General features: G+C 41.7%; 1 protein-coding gene across 4 annotated transcripts in view; it reads left to right on the top strand.

Moving 5' to 3' along the window:
- DAPK1 (death associated protein kinase 1) overlaps positions 1 to 7,029 on the top strand; it is a 93,420-nt gene extending 86,391 nt beyond the window's left edge. For all 4 annotated transcript variants that reach the window (XM_069776817.1, XM_069776816.1, XM_069776818.1 and 1 more), the window contains 4 exons: positions 732 to 870; positions 2,119 to 2,239; positions 3,803 to 3,991; positions 4,615 to 7,029. In XM_069776817.1, coding sequence (XP_069632918.1) covers positions 732 to 870; positions 2,119 to 2,239; positions 3,803 to 3,991; positions 4,615 to 5,847 — 1,682 coding nt within the window. In that variant the 3' untranslated portion in view covers positions 5,848 to 7,029. The remainder of the gene's footprint in view (positions 1 to 731; positions 871 to 2,118; positions 2,240 to 3,802; positions 3,992 to 4,614) is intronic.
- The last annotated feature ends 13,035 nt before the right edge of the window (positions 7,030 to 20,064 follow it).

Here is a 20,064-nt window from a genome sequence, read left to right on the forward strand (position 1 = left end):
CATGTGAAGTTTTTTTGAGACTAAAACAGCAGGATTGGATGTACTGTCTTTTTAAAAAATAGTCTAATGATGTCTCCTCTTTTCTGGAAGATCAGTTTGAGAAAAGATTGAAAACTGTGTTCTGTACTGTCATCTCATTCATGCCATTTGTATCTTTCTTTCTTTCTTTCTCATTGTTTTCCATGGTTTCTGCCAGGCTTTCCTACTTAACTCTCACCTAAGTGAGAGGTCATTGTTTGTGTAAGTACTGCAAAATAGCATTCGTACCAATGTATGAATGTTGTAGACTTTTTGTGTTCTACTTATAATCCTCTACTCTGCACCTGTAGTAGTAAGGACCATCCAAAGATTGTGAGAAACCTTTTCAAGAAGCTGTTATTTTAAATTATTTTTCCCTACACTATCATAGTTTGTAGTTAATAGATATATCATTAGTGTTATTGAGTAATGCTTTTGTTAAAACAATAGTGTCATGTAATACCAACATATCTGATGTTATTCCAAGAGTCTAGCTATTCAAATTGGACATTATATAGATAATCCTATAGGCAGATAACAGCCAAAGCACCAGTGGTGTAAGCACCGTATGGCTATGCTTTGCGTTGGGAAATCCACTGCAAAAGTGATTGGTAGGAAGAATGTAAAATGTATTGCTACTTTCCCAGCTCAGTAAGACAGCCATCTCCGCAGGTATGTCTCATAGTGAGGGAGTGCTTTTGTTTCTCTTCTAGCATTTGGTGGAAAGCTGAAAAGTCCCCTGCATGTTGTTTTGGTCGCCACACATGCTGACATAGTGAATCTTCCTCGGCCTGTTGGAGGAGAGTTTTGGTATGACAAAGACATGTCATTGTTGAAAGAAATCAGAAACAGGTAAGTGGGGAGTGTTATTATATGTAGTGTTTAAACATGTCAATTGGAAAGAAAAAATACTAAAATGCATAGGAATATATAAAAGGTTTTTACGTGGCTTAAGCTTCATGGTGGTATGATATTTTGAGTATGTTCAGGAAGCTTATATTGTGCAAAAATTGAAACATTTACCAATATTACAGTGAGCAAACTGCCTTCAGTGAGCTAAAAGGAGCCCAGTGGTGCAAAAATAAGTTGAGTCTTAGGAAATCTCACCCTGTAAACACTGAGATGCATCCAAAGGCCCAAATCAGCCATCAGTCTAACATCTTGGTGCTCAGGTTTTGCACCAGTCTCAGGAAAGTGTGCAGTTCTCAGCTACAAACTCTGGGTGCAAAAAAGGAAGCTTTATAGGAGAGCCAGCCTTTGCTCTGAATTGATTTAGGATGGGTAGGAAAAAAACTTAAACCAGGCCTGGAGGTACGCCCTATACAGTTTGTGAAGAACTGGACATTGTGGAGTCACAGCAGATCTTCAGCAGGTGTTTGGAGAGCATGCTAATTGTAGATGGAAATAGGGAATTTTTCACAAACATGCTATTGTGTAAAGTAAAAATAATTTATATCCAAAGTGAGCACATAAGTGGGTACATACCTGTGAGCGTAGACACTTGTCTGGACTGTACAAAAAACAGATGTAGGAATTCCAGCACAATAGTGGTAGGGCAGTATCTTAATTGAAATAAACCAACAGAAAATACCTGTGTGTAATATTTGGTGTTGGAATCCTTTTAAATGCAAATCAGTCCAGAGCTAGGAAAACAAGTATGTGAGGTTGAAAAGTCAAAAGGAAGTGAGAAAGAGAGCTGGTGTCAATAGCAATGACAACTGAACTATTTAAAGAAGAAAGAAAACAAATACAAAGACCTTAAAAAGAATTAATTCCTACTATCCTTTCTCTAGTAAAATGTCTGGTTTTGTAATTACAAGTCCTGTGATGCAATTTTAATTTTCTTACGCATCGTCAGCCTTCTTCCTTAGGAAATACAACAATTTTCTCTCAATATCTCTGATGTTTTTCAAGAAAAGTAGAGAGCAGCTATACTGTCTGTGCTTATAAAATATCTTGGCATAATCAGTACTTAAACTTTTTCATCATTCCTCGAAGAAAAATAACTCTTGTGTAATTTAAGACTGAAGTACTATTGGATTAAGAAAATAAAACTGGATTTGGGACTCAGTAAATAATTGCTCTCTTTTTCTTTTTTAGATTTGGAAATGATCTGCAAATTTCAGACAAGTTGTTTGTCTTGGATGCTGGAGCATCTGGGTCTAAAGACATGAAGCTTCTCCGAAATCACTTGCAAGAAATAAGAAGCCAGATAATTTCTGTAAGTAATGTCTAATGGTCTGGGTTGGGCCAGCCAAAATGTGAAAATCTTGTGTAATAATTTACTGTAAATCTAGTACTTACGTTATGAAACTTAAAGAAATGAGTGCTGTTCCAATTTTTTAGCAGCATGCAAGACAGACCTGATGATAAACAAACTCCTGACATCAAAGATTCAGTCAGCATTTTCAAAATTGTAGGTGTTTTATACAGGTCACCAGAATGATCTCTCTTGAAAGCAAATGATCTGAGATTTTCAGTTCAAAGTTACAGATTCGTATTTTGAATTGACAGTGATTGGATTCCAGCATTGGCCCTTCATTTTGGGTTGGTTTTTTTAATCTTTTTTTTTTAATCAGCATAGTATTACAGGGAAACAGAATGTATTTCAGGCAAATAAGTTTTTCGTAGGAAAAAAAAAAAACAACCCCAGAGTAGAACAGTTTCATCAACTGTTAGAAAGATAATTCCCAATATAGATGTGTGAATTGCATATGCATTAACTTTTTACCGCACTTTTTTACTGAAAATATGTGCTTAGAGTTGTATATGTATGTGTAGGTGTATGTATATGAGACTAAAGGTAAAATAGCCATGGTTTGATGTTATCACCATGAATCTACAGACACTTCCATACTGAGGGTGACCAAGTCAAGTTGTTATGTAGCCTGTGCTAAATAGATTTAAATTTCTTCATACCAAAGGCCCTCTTACTTCTGTGACACACCAAGACTTTCTGCAGCTACTTCTGATAGGTATTTTAAAAAAAAATAAATTAAGTGTGAATGTATTACTGGTGTCATTCTGTAGGTCGAGGAAAATGTTTGGGTTTATGCAAGATTCAGCCTATTTTACATTCCCAATGGTCTCTTGATTTAATGAGCCTTTCTTCGACAAAACTTTATCATAGCTGTGGACACTAATGTGAAAACTGGGGGCTTTGCTGCATAAGAAGTGTGTGCTGTGGCTTGAGAGTGTGGGATGAAGTCATCAGTGATGTCCAAGACAATCAATAGATAAAAGTACCATCTTTACTTCTTATCTGGTACCCTGCTGCCTCACCTGTTGAAGTAAATTGCTCCTGTACAGATATTGATGAGATTAAATGTTTAATCATTAAATGATTTTAATTAAATGTAGACAGTTTCTGAAATAATTATTAACTTCTAGACACATGTAGACAATTGATACATTCTGAAGTTACTGTTTCAGGTGGTCAGCACATTTGACCAGGCAAGACTATATAAACGAAACTTTATTCTGTGTCAGGATTCCCTTTGTAATCATGGTGGCATTTGGAAAGTTTGCTTATTTCAGTGAAAAGGTTGTTTCTGGAATTCACTTTGTTAAGATAAGGTAGATCTTAACAGCAACTGAAAGCCAGATGGAAGAATCCATCACAAGGGGAACTCTTTAGACATGAATATATGTCAAGAATGCATTAGACCTCGTAACCTCTATTTAAAAAAAAACAAAAAAAAAAACAAAAAAGCCCCAACAACAATAGTACTGTTGTTCTCAGCAGAGCAGAATTACAAATGGATGTTTTCTGTGTTTTTCTAAGACTTGCCCACCTATGACTCACCTTTGTGAAAAAATAATCTCCACACTGCCTTCATGGAGAAAAATGAATGGACCCAACCAGCTGATGTCCTTGCAGCAGTTTGTATATGATGTACAGGAACAGCTTAACCCCTTAGCAAGTGAAGATGACCTACGGCATATTGCACAGCAGTTGCATAGCATAGGAGAAGTAAGTGGTTTTATCTAAATTGCATCTCTTTATTAGCAAGGTACTGCTCTGGTAGAATATTGCTTAGTGAGATTTAAGCAAATGTCTGTAGTTTGTTGTTTTTTTCTTTTCCCTGTTAAGACATCGTAAGGAGTAGAGACTGATTAATAAGGTTTTTTGTTATCGTAATTGTCTTGTGGCTCCTATTTCAGTCCACATTATTTCTTTGAGACAGGAAGAATTACAGTTTATTGATATAGTTGTAAGAATATAAAATACCCAGAAAGGGTAAGTATGCTATCATCTTAAGTGAGGTAGTGCCTAATGCGTTCACTGCATATGAGAAATTTATGTGTGTCCATTAGAAATTGAATCATGGGATAACACCTTTGCATAAATAGCTTGCAGGCCATGGTTAGGCTTTACAGCTATTGGACTCTAATGGCTTCTAATGGTTACTAGTGGAAATCAAGAATAATGCATTTTGTTCTGAATACTTGCAAGAAATTAAAATGCACTGTTTGTTTTTCTCCTGTCAGCAATGTTAATTGAATGATTGGGACAGTAAGTTAGGAAGGAGAGAACGTGGGGTATCATCTTGTACTTCACAAGATGTAAATAGTAACTTTCATATTTATAAACAGATTAACATTATGCAGAGTGAAACTGTCCAAGATGTTGTGCTTCTGGATCCTCGCTGGCTCTGTTCAAATGTCCTTGGAAAAATCCTGTCAGTGGAGAACCCAAAAGCTCTCCATCACTATAGAGGTCGGTACACTATAGAGGACATCCAGCGTCTGGTGACAGATAGTGATGTGGAAGAACTGATACAGATTTTGGATGCCATGGATATTTGTGCAAGGGACCTTAGCAGTGGAGCAATGGTGGATATTCCTGCTCTCATAAAGACTGACAATCTCCACAGGTCTTGGACAGATGAGGAAGATGAGGTGCTGATTTATGGTGGTGTTAGAATCGTTCCTGTGGAACATCTTACCCCATTTCCTTGTGGAATTTTTCATAAAGTTCAGGTGAATCTCTGCAGGTGGATTCATCAGCAAAGCACAGAGGTAGATGCTGATATACGTCTGTGGGTAAATGGATCAAAGATTATGAATCGCGGAGCTGAGCTTTTAGTGCTGCTGGTCAACCATGGTCAGGGTATAGAGGTTCAAGTTAGAGGACTGGAAACAGAGAAGATCAAGTGCTGTTTACTTCTGGATTCTGTATGCAGCACCATTGATAACTTAATGGCCACAACCTTACCAGGCCTTCTGACTGGGAAATACTATCTTAGTCCTCAGCAGCTGAGGGAACATCATGAACCAGTAATGGTCTACCAGCCTAGAGACTTTTTCCGTGCACAGAGTCAAAAGGAGACATCACTAACTAACACTATGGGGGGATATAAAGAGAGCTTTAGCAGTATACTGTGTTTTGGGTGTCTTGATGTCTACTCCCAGGGAAGCCTAGGAATGGACATTCATGTTTCCGATCTGAATCTACTTACCAGGAGAAAACTAAGTCGACTTTTGGATCCTCCTGATCCTATGGGCAAAGACTGGTGCCTTCTGGCCATGAACCTGGGCCTCCCTGATCTTGTTGCAAAGTACAATACAAATAATGGAACACAAAATGACTTTCTCTCAAGCCCAGTCCATGCCCTTCTGCAGGAGTGGAGTAATGCTCCTGAGAGCACTGTAGGTATCCTAATGTCTAAGCTGAGGGAATTAGGTCGCAGAGATGCAGCAGACTTTTTACTGAAGGCATCTTCTGTATTCAAAATAAATTTAGATGCTAATGGTCAAGAGGCTTATGCTTCCAGTTGCAACAGTGGCACCTCTTACAACTCAATTAGCTCTGTAGTGTCACGGTAAGAGCAGGTAGGTGTTCTTCATGGACATCTTTTAAAACTGCAGAAAGGATAAAAGATACAGTAGAAGAGTTTCTGTGCATTTTCATTACGAGGTTTTACATCAAAGGATCTCTATCTTTTCCCTAGCACCACCTTTTTGTGCATAAACTTTCTACTTCTAACTGTGAATTGTTGCTCTTTATCTATTAAAAAGGCTGGTGTACTTCTGGTGTTTTGAAATTATTCCTGATACATAATGTGCTGCTTGATACTGCCATTTTAACTGGAAAGTTTTAACTTTTGGATTATGTACTGCAACTGTTTTCTAAAATATTTCTATTCTCCCCATAAAAGGTAGGGGGAGAGGAATAGCACATATTACCTGAAATGTGTATTTCTTACGCCCATATTTTTTAGTTTTCATTGTGTCTTCTGCTTAACATTTTTTTATATTTGTAAGGAGAGAAATCCACCATTTGTGGTCAACCTGACTGAATTTAAAACCACATTGTTTATAGCTGAAAAAGGAGTGCCTTTTGCAGAAGGGAGGGTGCAGTTGATTTGAATGACCCTGCTGGAGTTACAAGAACATGCTACCTCTGTTTCACTTAAATTGTCTGCATGCTTATCATTGCAAGTGGTGCTTGCCTTTTAATTTTTCCTGCACTTCTAAGACATTGGTGATGACTCACGCAGAGCATTCTTGTGCCAGTACTATGGGTGTAGACATGTGATACCTGATCAACTTCAGTTACAGTCAAATCATAATGTGAAAATCTCTTAAACTTGCCAATTATCATCCTTCATTGTTTCCACACACCTCAGGTAAAAGTTCATACCATTATAGAGTTCAAAAAACACAAGTGTTGGATACTGCAGAATAATGTTGTATAGCTGTCAGTTGTAATTTGTGTATAACAAAGATTTTCTACTATTAGATCCTGCATTACTTACTTCCTGTACTTGAAAACTTTGATGGGGATAAAAACAAAAAGGAAGCAAGGTTTCTTGCAGTGATAACTTTAAAATTGTTATGAGGGAATATGACCCATTCTCTGTTCTAAAAAGCATGTAATTTCAATGGTGCGATGTGTGTCTGTTTATATATATTGTATGTATATATATTAATACTATTTTTTCCTTAATCTTACAATGTAGTAAAATTTTAAAGGATTTTTCTACAAATAAACTGTTGCTTGTTGCATCCTTGTTGTTCACATTCTGTAGCTGAAAGGGACTGAAACTTCTCTTTTCCTTACAGTCACAATCCTGGAGAGGCAATGCCTGACTTCTGAAGTTCTGGGAACCTCCTGTTTCACTTCAGGGGGATTTCTCAGTACACTGGAAGAATATTTATTTATTTGTTTACCGCAGAGGTGGTCCCTCTGCAGCAGAGGGATTTGCATTCGTTTTGACAAATGGCAAGCCAAAGCGGTTTGCTACATAGCTTTTCCTTTGTGTTTTTTTACAATGGAAACCAAAACAGCAGATGCACATCTGTCATGAGGAATCCTCCAGATTATCCTGTGTTGCAAAGGGGGAGAACACTGCGTTAGAGCCTGTGCTGTGGTAATGGTCCTCTACATTAAGCATCCCCTCACTGCATGAGGGACTGTGCTGCTGCTGCTTGTTTAAACTCTCAGCTTCACTCATGGATAGCTGCAGTCTCTGTGTGGCACTCTATACAGGCAGCTCTGCACAATACCTCCTCCCTGCGTATGCTGCAAAGGAATTAAACGGGCTCTTCTTAACAGGCTGGTTGCTGTTTCCCACTGCCTTTCTTTGCATATTTTACCCTTGCTTCATTAAATCCTTCCCTGGGCATCGCTGGGCTCCTTTGTTAAACATTTTTTAAAAGTCTGGTCCTCAGTGAGAAGTATGGTTAATGAGCAGTCCTACCCTGAGGTGTCTGTGCTCTGATATTCTGCCCCTGACGAACCGAGTCCAGCATCTCCCACCGCTGCTCAAAGTTGCTCAGTGAAGAGCCCAGCTTTCCACAGCCCGTATTTACCTGTATGGCTTCACCTTCAGCTGTGGACATGTTCAGCACTCCTGTCAGACTCTGGTTTGTGAGGGGTCTTTCTCATCTGGTAAGACTCCCTGATTTTCTAGCGAGTTTCTTTCAGCCTGTTCCTCAGGCATCAGACTTAGAGTTACCTTCACTGAGTCTGTGTGACTGCAGAGGAGTGGGACTTGGAATCACCAGTCCCATGAGAGCAGAGACTACTGTGAGATGCTTTTCCAATGGAGGGCTGTCAGTGGTAGTGGTGTCTGTCAGTTTGGGATTTAATTCACCCCTCTACTGCTTGTGGTGGAGTGGCAAGATTTTGAAATACCAGGTAGCTCCTCCCCTGCCTGCCTCCCCAGATGCTTTATGCCCACTCAAGATGCATGGTCAATTTACCAACGTTGATGTCAGTAGTCTTTTTCCTTTTCTTTCCTTTTTCTTTTTTTTTCCCCTTTTTTGCTTCTTTTTCTTCTTTTTTTTTGTTTTTTTTCCCCTCCCAACAGCATGTTCCTGGCAATTCTCTACTTCCATTTACTGTAAAATGCAGCCCTGGGAGTATAAATTACTTAACAGATGCTATGATGGATCTTTGAATGGCAGTCACAGCCTATTGCATCATTTACAGTCTCCATGGTAATAGGTTCAAGAAAGTGAATCACAGTCATAGTATAGCTTTGGATCATTTTCCTATAAGTCATGTGCCACTGACAAAAAAAAAAAAAAAGTTGTCCTAATTGGCACTTTTGACCAAAAAAAGGTTAGCAAAGTGATAGAAGCAGGCATCTCTTCAGTTGCTTCACTTTTATTGATTTTCTGTTTTGTTTTGTGAATGGAACTAGGAGCAGAGCTTCATTCCATAATTTTTAGAACTGTGTTTAAAATGCACTGATCCTGCCTGACTCACTTCAGAAATGGAGGAAATGCAAGTCTTTGCAAGATCAAAAAGGGCTAGCCATAAACATAAATTATGTATCATTTGTGCAAGTAACATGCTAAGCTCAGCTCCTGCTGGTGAAAGAAGTGAAGCTGGATACTAACCATTAGGAGACTCTCTTCTTTGCGCTTCTTTGTAGCTTCAGAGCAGAGCTTCTGAAACACCCTTCTGAGGATAAAGCAGATTAGCCCCAACGTTCATTTTGTCTTCAAAACCCATGATACAGGCAAACTCTCAGGCTTGCAACAGAGTTGCTCAAGGCCAAGATGCATTACAAATGATCTTGCAGTTTAGAAATGCGTGTTACGGACATCTGGACTCAAATTCTGAAGAAAATTTCTGAAGAAGACAGGGAGGAAGCGAGCATTTTGGTACAAACCATTTTTCCAAGTAGAGTCTTTTCTCCCTGGCATGCAGCAGCATGCATAGGACAGGAAAGTGCTTCATATTGCTATTTGTATTAGGCTTTACTGTGCTTACTCTCTGTGGGAGTTTTGTTGCTGACCTGACTGGTGAGTTTGGAAAGCCACAAGAGATCACTGGCTACATGCAACTGATTTTGAGGGTGGGACAAGAAGGGCATCCAGAGGTGACCCTGGGTGGAGGTGGATGTATATGATTCTTCTCACCTTGAGAGGATGTAAACTGGAGACAGCCACAGGTTTCAGGATCCTTGTGATTCAAGTGATTGAGAAAGAGATATGAAACTACAGGGGCTTAGCAACTCCCAAGTGTCAAGAGATTGACAGAGCCAGGAGACTTGGAAAGGAGCCAGAGCTCAGTTTCCTAAATGGTCAGGACTCTAGCAAGAGCAATGGTGAAACTGTTAGAGCTGGCTGTGGTGGAGCCAATTCCAGATCCTAAACCTGTGGTGGCTGCATTGCCCACTCCAAGAAGTTACCTGTTAGTTCATTGCAACCTTTGTATTCCAAAGATGCTGTGTTGCAGCATCATTGTTTAGAACAGGTGACTCTATTTGAATTGCACCACTGTTTCAACTTTGCCAGTGAAATGGAGGCGTAATGCCCAAGTTGTAACTCCAAACAAAGTAAATGAAGCATGCTGTTGGCTGAAACCTCTCTTTAGCTTAGAGGAGATGGAGCAGTGCAGTATATTCTTCGAAGGTGGCCTGAAAGCACTATATACAATACTAAAATTTATTTCTGTTTGACTTTTTGTTCATTAAACTCAGTCCAGCGGGTCACAAAAATCATTGAATGGGACCACAGATTCACTCCCATATCTCTTCAGTCTTTGTCTGACTTGGAAGGCAAGGTGGTGGGAAGAAAATCAGTTTTTAACAATGCCTGAGGTACTTGGGTTTCCAAAAGGGTTACAGCCAAGCCACAGACTTTGCAGGGGTCTCCAAATGTCAGATGAGCTGTATATAGAAGAGGACTGATGGTATTCCTCTGTGTGGCTGCACCATTTATCATAACAAGCTTTACAGGAACAGTGGGGCCAGCAGCTAATGCTGCGTCAAAGCCAGACGAAGATCTAGGTGGACCTGGTTCAGGTTTGTATTAAACAAATTGACCTAGCATTCCTGCACCAACCAGACTACCCTGGGTGAGGTCCAAATCCAAAACTGCATATTTAAAGATCATTTTTCAGAATGCAACCATGTTGCTGAGTCACTTGAATGTACCTTAAAAATCACAGCCCTGCCCTGAGATGGGCAAACCTGGACTGCCTTGCCCAAACTCTGGGTCCTGCTGTCGCCAAGCCTAGGACACCTACACAACTAGAATGCACTCAGATCTCCTAGGCAGAGAGGAAGACTGGGAAGAATCCTGTTAGGGTGATAAGGGGTCTTGAACAGGAGTAAATGCTTAGGCATGCTGCATCTTATTGGCATGGGTTTGCTGGCAAAGAGATGTTGACAGCCTGGGCCCATACTTCCTCCTCCTGCTGAAACATCGTATGACCTGCTGCGATAGTTCAGGTGTTTCTAGTGGCTCTGTGTCCAGGATCAGAAATATGCGCTGTCTTCTACCTGCACAGGACCCAAAGAGTGCAGCTGGGTGAGGCATCTTCCCCCTGGACTCAGGCACTGTCACCACTGAGTGTAACTGACCTCAAGAAGCTTCGGGCCATATGTGTTGGAAGTATAGTCGGGATGCTTCTATTGCATCTCGCAGCTGAGGCTGGGGGGGGGGGGTGTTACCTGGCAAAGGGGGTGAAATTTGCATGAGTGAGTAAGGGCTGGGTGAGGCATTAGCATGTGGTGCACTAGGAGGGGAGGATAAAGCTGTGCTTTTCAAAACTTATCTGGGAAACATGGGAGAGAAGGGGGGGCTCTTGCATTAGGGGGTTAGACTGCTGATGCTGTTAGATTGTGTGTGTATGACACTCTGAGTCACTGTGTGCTTCACTTTTTGAGCTGCTCATTGCATTACAAAATCTGCTATTTTAGCCTGGCCACAAAGAAGTATACTTTGATCATTACAGTCTGTTTCCCCTTAGAGATGAATCAGTCTCACTTGCACACCCCCTACACAGGACAACTTACAAGCCAAAATGTATGGAGCAGAGTTAATCAGCTAAGCAAAGGAAGTGTGGAGAGAAGGGTCATCTGCTGGGAACATTGGGATAACATCAGCAAATCCTGCTATCATTAAATATACCTACAAAGCACTACAATCTTGTAGCGTTGGCATCTTTCTTTAGTTCTATTGGTTGTGAATGTGAAAAAAAAAATTATTCTGCTGAGTGCGATCAACTACTTCTAAGCCAAAGCTTTTATTCCTGTGGAAAACAGAGAGTACAAGTCTTGAATTTTGTGCTGAAGGCAATGTGTCAGTGCACAGGAAAGCCAGTGCCAAACCCAGGTGAGTTGCAGGACAGAAGCAGATCCTACTTTCCTAAGCCTATAGTGTGGATTATTTCATCATTCCTAAGGTACATATCTGCAGAAGAAGCAGGAAAGAGATTATTCTGGAGGCGTTTCCACCCATTAAAGGCTTTGACAGCTAGGATTAGATTCATTGATTTGATTATACACAAGGAGTTAAACCACGATCCTCTACAACTAGAACACTTTGAATCAAAATTTTGTACAGACCCCTGGGGATTGTGTTGGCAGCTGGAGAATGTTGTAGCAATTAGTCTGGAAATCGTGGAAGGGGTGAGTCACTGTAACCAAATTAGCATCAGATAGGACGGGCTATATTTCCTCGTTGCTCACAGTCAGAAGGAAGTATCACTTGCAGCTGTTAGACCTGGCAGTCAAGTGCCAGTAAAGGTTTCAAAGGAAGCTTGAGGCCATGATTTGCAGTATCAATCTGCTTATAGAAGTTCAGAAAGGAGTTGCGTGAATCAAGGCCCAGAGCTTGGAATTGCTACTGGGAAGAAAGGATTTCCAGACCTTTTTATCCCAAGTAGTACTACCTGGCTGAGAAGTGCTTTGCAAAGCAGTTTTTGCTGCCTTCTCAGGAAAATATGAAAAGGAACCTAACCTACTGGTGTCAGTTTGGGTGTACAGGACAAGTGTAAAGAATGAATGCAAGGCCACCAAGTGACTTCCCTATTTCGGATTCATTCTCCAAGGCCCAGGGTTTGTTTGTACTTAACAAAACAGGAAGAGTATCTTTCATTGAAAGGTCAAGGAGTTTTATGGGAAGAACCACTTCCCAGCTGTGACTTCGCACCATGCAGCTATCCTATTTATTTCTATCATGGCTAGGAAAGCTCTGTAGGAACTCCCATAGCCACGAAAGAAAAGCCTAAGTGTCAGGGAGAAATTCTGGCTTGTTTTATGCATTCTTCTTCAGTGATGATATTCAGTTATTTAAACGTTCCAGTCTTCCATGCTAGCGCAGTAGTTTCACAATTCCCCTACCAGATCCGCCTTTCTGCTTTAAATTACCACAGGAAAGAGTCCTAAGTCACTCATGTGAAATGCCACCTGCAGTACCAGGTGAGTCAGGTGTTGCACAGAGTAAGAGCACAGGTCAAAGCAAATGGACGTGGTGGTTCCTGTCGCTGGCCAGATAAGCACGGTGGTCCCAGGGCCTCTCTCTACTCTTAGTCTACCCATGCTTCTGACTCCAGCGCAATTCAGCCATGTGGTATGGATGTGACCTCTCTGAATTTCCTGTAGCTTTTGCTGCAAATACAAAATACCGTATCCGTTGAGGAGAATAGTGTGGCAACTGTCTTATGCTTTTCTTTATGGTGTGATTAACTTGAAGAATTTTTCACATTCCACCAGTGAGCTCAGGAACAAGCTTTGAAGGCACGAAGGGATCTGACTAAACTCGGGTTTGACATTCATGTGTATTTTTATAAAGCCCAGTACCACTGCATTAAGCAGTAAGGGGAACTTTCCTGCCTCATTCCAGTGTTCATTGGGCTCCACTTTTGCATTCCCAGAAGTGAAGTCAATTTCTCTGCAAGTTCTGGAAACCTCTTGTTTTCAGCAAGTGTTTATCATCTCCATCTCTGGTCTGCATTGTTTTTAGGATGTGGTCTCAATGAAATCTCTAAAAGAAAAGTTTTCCCCAACAGAGAATCATAACCTTTGGCAACAAGTTTCTACTCATATGAGCTACTAATAGAGACTGCCGCCGACTGTTACTTTGACTGGTTAGTGAAGTAACATGCAAATTGTTTCTGTCATTAGAAGAATTAGTTTCAAAACCTGATAGAAAAACCTCCTTTAATCCACTATCAATCTGAAGCCACAAGTCTGTTATGCATCTACATAGTAACTACCACAGCAGAGTCATGACTTCTGTATGCCTCTGCATAATAGATAAAAATCAGGGCTACCCTCCCTAACGGGTCTTTAGAGTCGTGAAGATCCATGTATATGCAGTAAGCATGAAGCTTGCAGTTCCTTCTACGGGTGGTCAGACCTACAAGGACTGCTTATGCCACTGCAACCTTATTCTTAATATCCACCAAGCCCAGAGCCACGTTTTGCGTAAGCTGAAGCCAAGATTTCCATTTGTAGCTTGGAGGAACTGACCTGCAGACCTGGTCTCAGTCCTACTCAAGGGCTTATGTTTCTCTGCCTCTCCTTTTACTCCTGTTATCTGCCCACAACTCCAGGTTTATCCAGCTGAGGTGAGCCTCAAAAAGTGTGCAAACAGTGCTAATGATGATTTTGAGAAGCTGTAAGATCAGGTGCAAGTTAGGTCATTTCAGTTGCAACACAAGCTGTTTTTGTTCTCTTTTCTGCAACTTCCAGTTTTAAAAAAAATCTGCCAAGTAAAGTCATTTGTCTTTTTCAAATCTAGGAAACAAAATTAAGTCTGGAAAGCTTGTAGTGTAAGTGATTGGGGCTATATACTGAAATAGGACTATTAAGAAATTGGGCTGGAATTGCGCATTGGAAACATTGTCCAAGAGCACTGTCTCGCGCGCCAAATGAGAATCGGACTTCTCTCTCCTCTGCTCGGTAGAAATGTTTCCTGTCTTTGCCCAGCAGAATACTTTATGCCGTGGTCCAGAGGGTGCTTCCCAACACTTAAAAATCCTAGCTGGAGCTGTACTGTGTAGGTGCACGTTTCTGTAATTCAGACAAGGCCTCCATTAGCACTGCCAACAACAGCAACTTCTTGACATGCTCTGATGCCATCAGGCAGGGTGTGGAGCTAGGTTATTAAACTGCCTCTGCCACTTAGTTTTCATCTGACACATGCTTAATTGTGAGGATGTCCTTCCTCTTGTTAGTGTTTGAATCAGTCCAACTGTTGATGAGAGGTGTTGTCCAAATCGTGTCACGGTAAAAATTATTTACAGCCACAATACTGTAGTATTATGGTAGAGCCAAGTTCAGACTCTCAATATGTTGTCTCCTCACGTTTCCCAGCATTAGCCAGGAATGGCACCATCTTATTCCTGATGGGCAGAGATGCGGTAGTTGGTGTGGCCAAGGGACTGTCCTGGACTCCCCAGTGGAGAGACAAGGACTGCAGTATAAGCCATAAGGGGGGGGGGGGGGGGGGGCAGGGGAGGGGAGAGAGACTTTATTCAATGTTCTCTGTCGTCTCCAGGTATTTCTATTAATTATGTGGAAAGGGGGCTGATGATTAAAGTAGAATGGGAATGTGAAAAATAAGGCAATGTGTGAAATCAGTGGCTTCTCAACCTTGCGAAATGGTTGGGGATGTTACATACTAGTAGCTGTTGATCAAAGGTGCAGTGTTCAGATGCCGAGGACTGAAATTAGAGTGTAGGGTCAAAAAAAGGTTGGTGTTCTTGCATGAAGAACAAATTTCACAAGCTATCTGGTTTTGCTATAAGACAAATAGTTACAGTCCTTCCTTCTGACTTTAAGTCCATTGGGGCACCAAATTTCAGGGACAGTTTCAAATCTAGGGCACCAGATATGCTCCTCCTAACCTCTGCTATCTGAAGCCTAACTGTGATTGCCAGCTCCAAGGATCCAAGTAAATAAAACATTTTGGGGAATAATTAAGTGTTGAAATAGCCAGACTAGAAAACATATCTATGGCATTCACCTTTGCAAAACATCTACACTGCTTTCTGTAGGGAGCAGAGACAGTTTTAAATGGCAGCAGGAGGCAGTGACAAATCCTCTGCATTACTCCCCATGATGCAGGCAGGGTCTTGGGAGAGGGAGACCCTGGTTCATCCATAGTCCTGGTAAACAAGGCACCTGGGAAATAAGATTAACCACTCTTTCTAAAGCCAGCCAATGTTCCTGTAAGGGTTCCTGGAGAGCCCTGTACATCCAGTTCTGGCAGAGCCCCTTCACAGAGATTGCAAGAGGGAGTCCAGTTCTACCAGCTTAGTAAGTGCTGTCTTCAGCTTTATCTAACCTCTCTTAGAAAAGAAGTATGATAGAGGTTAGTGGGAAACAGTAAACAAAACTAAGCATGCAGCAGCTAACGTAACTATGTGTTTGGGGCAGAGAGAGAGGAACAGGTGCTCTTTTGGCCGACAGCCACAGTTCAAAGCCTTAGTACATATATTTTGGTCAGGAGACTGCTGGCAGCTGATCAGCAAATCTGTCCAAGGCTGACATCTCTTATTTGCAGGGTAGTTGGTGTGTGCGGGTACATGTGTGTTTATAACTACACTCAGGACAGCTGAGAGGGGTTAGATACCCTGTTGCAGCAACTTCTGTGTTTCTGACATTTTGCTCTTTCTTGTTCTTACCTTTAATCCAGAATATTTTTTGCAACAATGGAGAGAGATAAACAGAGAGTTTGTATGTATGTGTTAGGGTAGGTGAATTTGATGCTGGCTGGCCTGAATCCCTGCTCAGCTTGACACAGAAGAGACTTTAACCAAGTTCTGCAATATCTCAGGCCAGCACTCTAATCTTGACACTGTAAGATTTGATGGTCCATTTTCCCAAGTATCTTGAGCTAATCTAAAGCTATGTTGTGCTGAAAGGGGAAAAGCTGTCCTCTCCACTGTTGCTTTGCAGTCTTTTGGGCTTGCACTAGTACCTGGCATGCTCAGCCAGTTCGTCTCACTGATCCAGCAGGAAGCTATCACTTTGTTTTGAAGGCTCTGTCTGCAGCCCAGTGAGCTTGCTGCTACAGCTTAGAGAAGGAATGAGAATTCACAGGAGAGGGAAGGGCCAGAATGCCTTTTTTCAGCAGTAATGCTGGTTCAAATCAACCTAAACTGCTTGGTAAACCACACCCATAAATAGTTTCAAACCCTGTAAAGATTTGACTTCAGTATTTGTTTTAGCTAAAAGCATTTCCACAAGCTCTGGTAAAACTCTGTTCAGATGTCAGTGGCCCTTGGCAGAAAAGACACTTAAAAAAGATCAAGGTAAACTAAAACAGTCCTTCACCCGCTTCTAGGGAACCAGCATCTATCCCAAATCCAGAAACACTGGCAAATACGAGATGGTAGAGCTTGTACCCTGGGGGATGTTTAACCAGGAAAGCCAGCCCTGAGCACCAGTTACATCTGCTCTGCTGTGGAGGAGAGGGCAGCACGGCAAATGCATTACTGTGGGATTGAGCCCTCCTGACTCATGGCCATCCCTGAAGTACTAGGAATTGCAAATTGGTTTACTCCTGTTAGAAAATGAACAGCGACAGCCATAGCCCTTTCCTTCTCTCCTCAAGCTCTTTCTGGGTACAGCTTATTCTGGTCCAGCTGGTGATGAAGGCAAGGTTAGTACTGAAGCAAAAAAAAGGGAGTTTGCTTTACTCTCTGCCTGCGCCACAGGATTCCTGTGGCATTGCTGAAGTCAGGATTCCATCCTTGACTCAGCCCTCTGCGGTGTGGAAGCAGATAATAGTACTGCCCTGGCTGCAGGGGCTGGGCTGAGGCTCAGCACAGGGAATGTTTCTGAAACTGATTGAAGTCTTAGTGCCACAAGAGCTCTACACCTTCAGATGACTGTTGTTTTTGCTAAACTCCTTAGAGCTGTACAGGGCATGCTGTGGTCCTACAGCACTGTCACAGAGGTGTAGACACGTGCCATACCACCCTAGCTGAATAGGACCTGGGCATTACATGCTGCAACAAAACAAACACTAGGAGGAGACAGGCTAGCTGGAGATACGGATGGAAAGACACAGAACGTGAAGAAGAAATGCGGTACTACTTGCCATTAAACATTTCTGAGTAGAACTCATCTGTGTGTCATCTGACCCCTTTCATCTCTTTCATTATACCTAGCAGATATTTTTAGTCTATTGGCATTTGGATATGTTGCTTTCCTTTCAGTAAGAAAAGAAGGGGAAAAAAACTCTGATTTTACAGATATGCAGCAGCTGCTGTAAATGCTGCTTCTTAAACTAACATAATGAGCAAATTGAATTAAAAATCAAAATGTTGTTAAAAAGCAAGGCTCAATCTTCTGTTTCTTGCACACTAAATATTACTGGTGGTTTCAAGACCTGAGTCTAAGTCATTCTACCTGGGGAAGCATTAAAAAATCAAACCAACAAACCATGCTGATTCTGTAAGTGAATCAGAAAGCACTTTCCCTAGTATTTTAACAAATGCTGATGGGTTTAAAGGATGCTCTGTGATCCTGCTTCTGGAGAATGGTGTTCATTTAACCTGTTCATTCTTCACCCTCAAAGCAAACAGGGATTGCCATGCTGTGGCTCACACATGGCCCTGGTCATCTGCAGGGGCCATGCTCCAGGACCAGCCTTCCCAGGAAGGCACCACCCAGAGAGCTAGAGGAGAGGACAACTTGGTCCCCAGCCCCAGGTCAGGTGTGACCAAGGATCACAGTATTGCTTTTGGACGGCGGGTTTCCCAGGTGTTGCAGCTGGATACCAGACTCTGGAGTATAACAGCTAAGCTGTAACCGTAGATTAGGATGAACTTTTCTCTGAGTGGTCCATGTTTCCCCACTACAGAAGTTGCAGCACCTCTCCTCTGGCCCCTCGACCCTGCTTGCAGGGTCTTGTGTAACAGCATCAGCTACAGACATACCAATGATGCAGCCTCCTCCCGGCTCTCCCTGCCTCGTGATGTTTTCTGCATTGGGTCTAGCTGATAGGGAAGATTTGCAGATTGGGGAGGTCACGCTGCATGTGAATGGAAGAGGATGTCCCTTTGTGCAATTTCCAGAATGTCTGTGTCTCTAATTAGTCTGGATATGCAATAAAAGGGAGTACAGAAAGGTATTGGTAATTCTATTTACCTGTAAGTTTTGTCTTTTGTTTACTAGGTATGGAAAAACTAATTAATTTAGCAGGGCTTTGGGAATCTGTATTTGTGAATTATTTCCCTCTTCATGTACAAAGCAAATGTAAGGCCCCATCAAAATAAATAAGTAGGAAGGACTGGGCTGTGCTGTGGTGAAAAGCTGTTAAGTTTAGGACAGGGAACGGATCTGTCATTTCTTCAGGTGTGGATAACACCGGCTTTCATGCACCCGCTTCTGAAGTGCAGAGGTACAACTTTTACCTTTCCAGTGGTAAAAAAAAAATGCACTGGCTAGGATTTGAGATACATTTGCATTGACTCTGAAGATACAAAGTCATCCTCCTTGTCTGAAAAGAAAATTAAAATAAACAGAAATTCCTTCAAGTGAAAAAATAAAGACAGGTGAGAAGGGAAAAATGTCAGCAAGGAGGTTTCCCACAGGAAGCAGTTCTTCCAGGCTTTTGGATAGGCATTTGTCTATTTGAACAAACTGCTTTTTTCTTTCTTTTTTTTTTCCCCCTAAGTGTTTAAGGGTGTTTTGTTTAAACTGTTCAAAACTAGCCCCAGTGGCTGAGTACAGGGAAAAACCAACAAAAGAACATATGTAGAGCTAAGCAGAGGAGTCATCCAACCAGTCTGTGTGAAGATTCTTTCAAGTATTTACTGCACTTTCAAGTACTTTAAGCACCTGTAGGAAAAAAACACTGAACAGCCTTCAAGACTGAACTGAGAAATCCTTATGTTGAAGATTTTGTTGGAAGCAAAGATCTTCTTGGAGGAAATAATCTGTGGACACGTCATTTCCTGATCTCATTTTCCCCTGGTAATATAGGCAGTAAGCCAGTTATTTTCACTAACCAGACAGTTAGCAATAGTCTTAGGGCAGGAGTAGGAGCACAGTCCCATATTCTGAAGCCTCCGTGCTGTGTTTCTGTAAAGAAACAGGAGCCTGACTTTTTGGTTCCCCCAGAAGGGCTGTTTTTCTAGTCTTATCACATGCAGCTCCTACAGGTGCCCACTGGAATTTGATGAGTTTTTAAAAGCAGATACCCAAGCTGCCTTCCGACAGCATCAGCAACCAGGCATACAAAGCAGTGACCATCTCTGACCTCATCCTGGCTGTAGCAGTTCACTTATCAGCAGCACTGAGAGAATAACACACATGTCTCTCTGTAAGGAGGCTGCCAGTAGGTGCCTGGAGCCTACGGACAGAGAGGCAGGCACCATTGCTGGCAATCTAGCACAGAGACAGATAAGAAAGTTCAGATTTGACATCAGGGAGGAGTGGGAGGTGGTGTAGGGAACTTTCTGAGGCCATCCTCAAAGAGCTCTGATGTAGTATGATACATGCCAGCTAAGAGTTCCTTGTAATTGCAATTACCACATAAAAGAGAAGAGACACTGCAAGTGAATACAGAGCGATATGCAACTGTACGAACCCCTGTTTGTTGTGAGTCAGTTATAAGCAAGCTGCACCTTGCAGTGGGAAGATGCTCCAGCCACCACTTACACAAGCGCTACTCTAAGTTAGCGCAGTCCCAGAGCCAAGAACAGCTTTGATGCTTGCTTTCTCATTCTCAAATGTCAGAACAGTATTTACTGCTGCTTCTATCCCAAAAGTCACCCAGACTAAAACTGCAGGTGCTGCACTTCAGTATGAATCATAGCGTAAATATCACCACAGTCAC

This window comes from Haliaeetus albicilla, chromosome Z (genome assembly GCF_947461875.1).
Source record: "Haliaeetus albicilla chromosome Z, bHalAlb1.1, whole genome shotgun sequence".
Classification (NCBI taxonomy): Eukaryota; Metazoa; Chordata; class Aves; order Accipitriformes; family Accipitridae; genus Haliaeetus; species Haliaeetus albicilla.